The sequence below is a fragment of the Pipistrellus kuhlii genome, unplaced genomic scaffold, assembly GCF_014108245.1.
Source record: "Pipistrellus kuhlii isolate mPipKuh1 unplaced genomic scaffold, mPipKuh1.p scaffold_m20_p_9, whole genome shotgun sequence".
In the NCBI taxonomy this organism is placed as follows: domain Eukaryota; kingdom Metazoa; phylum Chordata; class Mammalia; order Chiroptera; family Vespertilionidae; genus Pipistrellus; species Pipistrellus kuhlii.
Genome location: NW_023425595.1, coordinates 60,023,828 through 60,030,359, shown reverse-complemented (window position 1 = coordinate 60,030,359; position 6,532 = coordinate 60,023,828). Strand labels below are relative to the sequence as shown.

Sequence of the window (6,532 nt, the reverse complement as noted above, 5' to 3'; positions counted from 1 at the left end):
CATTTTTTTTCATTTTTAAAAACAATAAGAATCAAGCATGCCACCTTATTAATACAGAATAGCAAGTGCAGAAGTTGAGCTATAGCCACAGGGATTTGAAGCAATTAGTTTGACGGGACATCAGTGAATAAAATCTTTAAAATAAATTTAGCTATTTCCAGATTGTCTTATATTAATGAAATCCAAAATGCTCTGTTGATAGCATCCCAAACTCCTTGGACTGTCAACTGAGCTCTTATAAGAAGCAATACTTTAAACAGGATCTGTGCAAATTGCTTGGATATGTGCCTATTGCAATAATTTGGTGGGACTGGCATTACTAGGCTTCAGGTAATTCTCTCATAAAGAGTCTCAAGTGATTTTGCTGGGAGCTTAGGGTTCTGAGAATATTAAACTCAGCTTGAAATTTGACTCACAAACCACATCATCTTCACACACAGCAGTATTAAACATATTAAACCAGAGTCAATTAATGGGAAAAGGCACCCATATTTAAAGATGCCCAATAAGAGTATGTTATGGATGTGTGCCCATGTTTAGAGATAGCAAGGTATTTTTTAAAAACAATATTCATAATACTATCATTTCTTCTCTTTCCTCTAATTCCTTTGGAGGTAAATTACACAGGACAATTTCATAATTACCCTTGGAGTGTACAGACTGCTCCTTGGAAGGGGATTATTATTGCATGCCTTGAATGTACTATGATTCATAAGGCAAGAATGTAGGAGTGGCTTCAGCACCAAGGAAATGGGATCATCATCCAGCATTGCTCACAACAGAACATCTTATTGCTTTTAATAAAATGGGAAATTATTCACTATACAGAGTGCACCAAATAAGGGGTAGAAAGTAATACTCATGCACTTAATGGAGTCAATGGAAATAAGGAAGCTCCCTTCTGAGTCCTTGATTCTATTCAAATTTCAAATCCAAAAAGTCATTCTGTAATAAGTTATTAAAGAGCTACAGCCAGATGAGGGTGAACTACAAATATTAATGGACTTCCTTTTTCACAGTGCCTTAGTCCTTCTGATGTACAACATATAACTCTGATGCAGTAAAGTGTTTCCTGGTGGCCTGAGGGAGTTAATGCACTCTTTTACCTATTACTAGGAAGTGACTAAGGCACTGGAGAGAATCTGGTTCATTGTTTAATAAATTGTACCCAAAGATTATGTACCTGATCTCCCTAATATTAACACATAGCATGTTTAAATGATGATCCTCTGTGCTTCAGGAAAGGACTTGAGTGAATATCTGATGGGTGCTTAAAACTAAGCTTATTTAATTATTGTTTATAAAAGATGCAGACTGAGTTTGGGCGACTTAACCTCAGAGGTAATGTTTTTCTCTGGGAAAAAGCACATATGCTTGGAACCAGGACAAAGAATCTAGAACTACTAATTACTTGGGAGAGGGATGCACTTAGGGGTACTGGTGCTTAACACCCTGTAGGTTAGTAAGGACTCTTTTGAGCTTTTTGTATATCATCCTCACTCATACATTTTCCAAATGTTTGAATAGCTGTCAAGAATTGGTTCCCAAGAAGGGATGTCACTGAATATAATTAAGATTGCAATATGCTCTGCTCTCACCATCATCAGCACAGGAGAAACATACTGTATTTTCCTGCATATAAGATGACTTTTGAAACAAAAAAAAGCCTGCTCAGATGGGCCAGAGTCAGAGAGGCGGTCTATTAAAAAAAGAACTGGTGTTGCCTCGGAAGTGGGGGGTAGTCTTATACAGCGAATATAGGCCCAAACCTATGTTTTAACTGTAAAATTAGGGGGGTCCTCTTATACGCCGGAAAATACGGTAGTTGTAACTAACCATGGGTAGGCTCCATTACTAGCATAGATTGCCTTCTCCTGCATCAGGAGAGAGAACAAAAACAAAAACAAAAACTTTCAACAACAATTAATCTTTTTCTCTCACTTTCCTTTTTTTCCCAACCTTTCTTTGTATACTCACTGAAGTTAGGTAAGCCAGACTCATAAAGAGAAAGAGAACACTTCCTTTGCCACATTTCAGATGCAAGCACAGATTTCTAAGTAAGCAAGCTACTCCAATACAAATATTTTTATCCTATAAGTAGTTACTGGGTTTAACTTCTCTTGAAATTTGCATGTCCTGTCATCCAAATTGCCCAACATCCCCACCAGTCTCACCTCCAAACACATACAGTACAAGCAAGCATACACACTACTGCCTCCAGGTGGTAATTGCATGCAGGGAGGACTACAGGTACTGTTTAAATATTAGCCATGTTTTAATAGATGGCATTCCTGCACATCCATTATTTGTTTTCTATTGTGGTTGTTTCTGTTATTTGTGAAAGGAAAACATATGTGTTATATTTATATAACAGTCTACTACAGAGGAAGATACAAAAGAACACTTCTGGAAACAGCAGAAGCCAGACCTGCACCACTGAATATCTCATCCAGTGATAACCATTATACTGACAGCTGGAAATTAAGAACAAGAATATATAGTTTGGAGGATGTAGAACAGAACTATAGTTTGCTTCTGTATTTCGTACTGATGTAACAAATGTATAACAAAAGTATACTTGTCCTAAAAATTAAACGGAAACATTTTGGTTGGTTGGTTAGATACTTCACTTTCAGTACTGAACATCACCTAATACTTTTTTTTTTTTTTTTTACAAAAAAGGTAACTTATACAATATTAAGTATTAAGAAAACAGATAGTACACACAAACTAGATTGTAGAAAAAGGAGAAAGAAACCACCAACAACAAAAAAACAAACCCAGAACAGTCACTTTCCAAAAAGCCCCTCCTTCGCCTGCGCAACCAAAAAAAAAAGTAACCAGTTCTGTGAGACTATTTCAGCACCAGAACTGGCTGGACAGCTCCCGAGTCCTGTGTGAATCCTGAAAATGCCACAAGTCAAAGGTGTGCAGGTGGAGGTGGGGCAGGGAGCAAAAGCAGTAGATTTTTTAAAATTAACTTAAAGATTTTTAATATGCTCTGTCAGCAAGGGGCATATCTAAAAGTAAACTTAAATGCCTGGTCCTGGAAAAGGGAATGGTTACCTAAGGAGTGAGAAGAGGAATGACTGGAGAGCAGTACCTGTCATAAATAAACGTTTCTTTCTGGGACTGTCTCTGCGGCCTCTGGTAGTCCTGGTGCTTAATGTAGACGTTTTCTTCATCATATACTATTGCCTGAGCCTGGCTGAGGGGGGGAATGAGGAAGGGAGGGAAGCTGACGGGAAAGTGAAAACTTGGGGTGGCAGAGGGTAAGGGAACCTTAACCTGACAGCTATGTACAACACACCGGGCCCCTCCACTCCTTGCTCCAGGGTTAATACCTGTTATATATTTGGTAGCTTGTGCGGTTTCTCCTCCTTATGGTGGGGGGCGCAGGGTGGAGAGGGAAGACGCGTCCTTCATTGACAATAAGAAATTACGTGATTTGTCATGCGCTTGGATTGTGTTATTGGTATTATAATAATCACTATAAATATTAATAATAAAGTGTCATTATCAGCGTTATTTCTTCTTCCGAGACTTTCCTTACCCAATATTTACAAATACCGCACAGTGCCTCGGCGGAGGAGAGACAGGAAGGGGAGGGCACATAAGGAAAGAAGAAACAGGAAAGAGAGGTCAGAGAAAAGTGAGAGGGAGGACCGAGGGGGGAAAGCGAGGACTGCAAAGATGCTGGAAACAAGGAAGGAGGAGGAGAGGGGGCTAGACAATCAGGACAGTACCACCGTTTGCAAAAGGGCCCCGCCAGCTGTGTCCAAACAGGAGGAGGTGGCATGTGCTCCTTGCGGACTGGGGGCGGGGGGCGGAGGCGGAGGAGCACAGGGACCCTGGCTTGGGAGGCCTGGGGACGAGGAGGAGGAGGTGATGGAGGAGGAAGTGGAGGAAGAGGCTTTGGAGGGGTCGCAGAAGGCGGAGTCCCGAGGCTGCCTCTCCAGCCGGGTTTCTTTGACTTGGGTTGGGGCCTGGCCACTGGCCGGGGGTTCCCTGGCCCCGCGGTTGCCGCTGCAGTGATCGCGCTCGTACTCCTCCTGAGCCCTCTGCATCTTCCGCTTCTTCATCCTCCGCTTGTGGATGTGGAAGGTGGAGAGGGACAGCACGATGAGGCAGAAGATGAGGGTGACCAGGACAATCAGCACCAGCGTGGAGGAGAAGGACTGGAAGAGCTGCTGTCCCACCTGCGTAATGCAGGTGCCGCCGCCGCCTGCGCCCTGGCCGCCACGGGCGCTCGCGTTGCCGCTGCCACTGGCGTTGGGGGCCGCAAAGGTCCGGTTGAGGAGACAAGGCGGCAGCGCCAGCCTCAGCTCCTTGGGCGCCCTGGCACTCATGGGCGCTGGGCTGGGAGGGGCCCTGCCTACCAGACTTCTTCTCTAGGGCTCACCGTTCCCACCGGCCGGCCGAGGGAGGACGGAGCCCACGCCAACCGAAACGGCTCCCTGGGGTGGGAGTGGATGCGCAGGAGCAGAGGGCTGAGGGAGTCACTGCGGGCAAGGGAGACGTCAGGAGAGAGAGCGAGGGCGCCCGGAAAGCCTCTCCGGACCTGCCTGGAACGCGTGTCCAAGCGCCCTTTTTTTCCTTTGCCAAGGCACCGGGCTGCAAAGAGAACAGGCTGGGTTAGGATGCGGTCGTGGCCCAGGGGGTTGCGGGCAAGGACCCACTGCAAAGCCCTCTGGGCGCGCTGCCTCCGCGGACCTGCCCGTCTGCACCGCCGCAGCAGGAAGACCCCCGCCCGCCCTCCCCAGGCCGCGCTCCGCTCCGGAGCCGCCAGCCCCGGGCTCGCTCCGCAGTCAGGGAAGGAAGGGGTCCGCGTCCGCACCCCGGAGAGGAGAATTACTCAGCAGAGGAGGCAGACTCTCCTCGCCCTTCACAACTTTCTAATGACAACAGGCACGCAGCCGCCTCGGAACGCAGTCGGTCCCTGTTTCCAGATCCATGCCTCTCCTCTCTCCTGCGCCCCGCTCGCTCCGTGCTGGTCTTCGCCAGGATCCCACCCTTCCCAGCACCCACCCGGGCGCCGCCGAGCGGGCCCCGGGATGCAGTTCTCCCTTCCCGTCCCTCCACCTCCGACTCTCCCTGTCCAGGCGGCCGGCGTCAGACCCCTTGGGTCCTGTACCCAAAAGGGGGACCGCGGGCAACCTCATCCCACTCCGCCTCTGGCCAGGGCCGCGGCTGAAGCGCAGGACGGCACTCCATTCTTTCCCTAGCCTTCTTCCCTGCTATCTCCTCCCACAAAAAAAAAAAAAAAAAAAAAAAAAAAAACCAGATGAAGCACATCCCAGCAAACGCCCCCTCCTCCCCATCTTCATGCGCCCCTCCACCCCCTGCCCCCCACACACATACACACACTTGCCAGTATCCTGCTTCTTTTTAGGGGGGCTAGCAATGGAAGGCGGAGGCTTCCCGCCTGCAAAGTTTAGGGGACCGACCTTCTCTCCGGCCTTCCCGGACCCAGGGTGCGGAGAATCCTCCCGGGGAGCAGCGCCAGGCCGACCCGCAGCGAGCACAGAGCCCTCGCTGCTCTCCGGAGGCGGCTGCAAACTGTTGCACTGCGGAGCAGCGAGGCGGCGCGCGGCCGGGCCGGCGGGGCCGGGGGCCGGGGCTGCGGCCAGGGGTGCGGCTCCGGCCGCCGAGTCTGTCCTGCCCACTCTCGCCTGACCGCCCGCCCGCCCTGCCGCCGGTCGCCGGGAACCTTTAGCCGCAGCGAGTCTCTCACCTGGGGCTGCAGGCTGGCTGGAGGGAGGGAGCCCCGCCGCGCGGCTGCAGTGGCGGCTGCAGAAGGCACGGAGTGAAGGGGCCAGACACCGAGGCGCGCTGCCGCCCGCCCGTACTGCTGCTGCCTTTTCGGGAGCTGAGCTCGCAGCCTATTGCCAGAGAGGCCGGTGACGTCAGGCAGCCACCTCCAGGGCTCCAAGCCACCCCTCAGGCCCCCACCCAGCCCTCATACCCCAACACCTCCTCCCGGCAGAGCAAGCTTCTGCAGCACATGCTCCCAGTTCCAACCTGCGCAGGGGCTACAAGGAGCACCCCTACCCACCCTGTGAGCGACTCCCTTCCGCAGTCCTGTGCCTACGAAGGGCTGAAGCTTCAGTTGCCTGGCTGCCTGATTCCTCACCCGCACCCCTTTCCCACTTGGTCCCAGGAGCACATTTTTATACTCTAGGCGTCATCTCTCCTCAAGGGCCACCTCACAGTGTTCTCCCTCAGCTGCTGAGGACGACCCTTCTCCCCAGTCTTGCCTGGTTCGGAACAGAAACTGTGTATTTGGGAGAGATGAGAGGGCCGGAACCTGGAAAACAAACTCGAACGTGTATGTCACATCAAATAATTCAAATGAACCATTCTCCTTTCCACGGAGTCTCCAACTTACCTTTCACTCCTCTTGACCCATGTACCTCCTCTTGTCCCTCACACACTCATCTTCGGGTCCAAGACCCGCTCTGTATATGAAACACTAATATTCGGACAATGAAGACACTGGCCAGCACATATAGCACGCACAAGGCTTATATAG

General features: G+C 49.9%; 1 protein-coding gene across 2 annotated transcripts; it reads right to left on the bottom strand.

Moving 5' to 3' along the window:
• Positions 1-1,929: 1,929 nt before the first annotated feature.
• On the bottom strand, positions 1,930-5,899 carry CUNH11orf87 (chromosome unknown C11orf87 homolog). 2 transcript variants are annotated; one of them, XM_036427748.2, is made up of 2 exons: positions 5,735-5,899; positions 1,930-4,614 (listed from the first exon to the last, which is right to left on the bottom strand). In XM_036427748.2, exon 2 carries the CDS (start codon positions 4,347-4,349, stop codon positions 3,735-3,737), a length of 615 nt encoding a protein of 204 aa, XP_036283641.1. In that variant the 5' UTR covers positions 4,350-4,614; positions 5,735-5,899; the 3' UTR covers positions 1,930-3,734. The 2 variants fall into 2 exon arrangements, with proteins under 2 accessions (XP_036283641.1, XP_045433774.1); XM_045577818.1 differs by lacking the exon at positions 5,735-5,899 and adding an exon at positions 5,448-5,668.
• Positions 5,900-6,532: the final 633 nt, after the last annotated feature.

Coding starts and splice junctions, on each gene's coding strand:
- CUNH11orf87 (XM_036427748.2), bottom strand. CDS start 4,349: ATGAGTGCCAGGGCGCCCAAGGAGCTGAGGCTGGCGCTGCCGCCTTGT.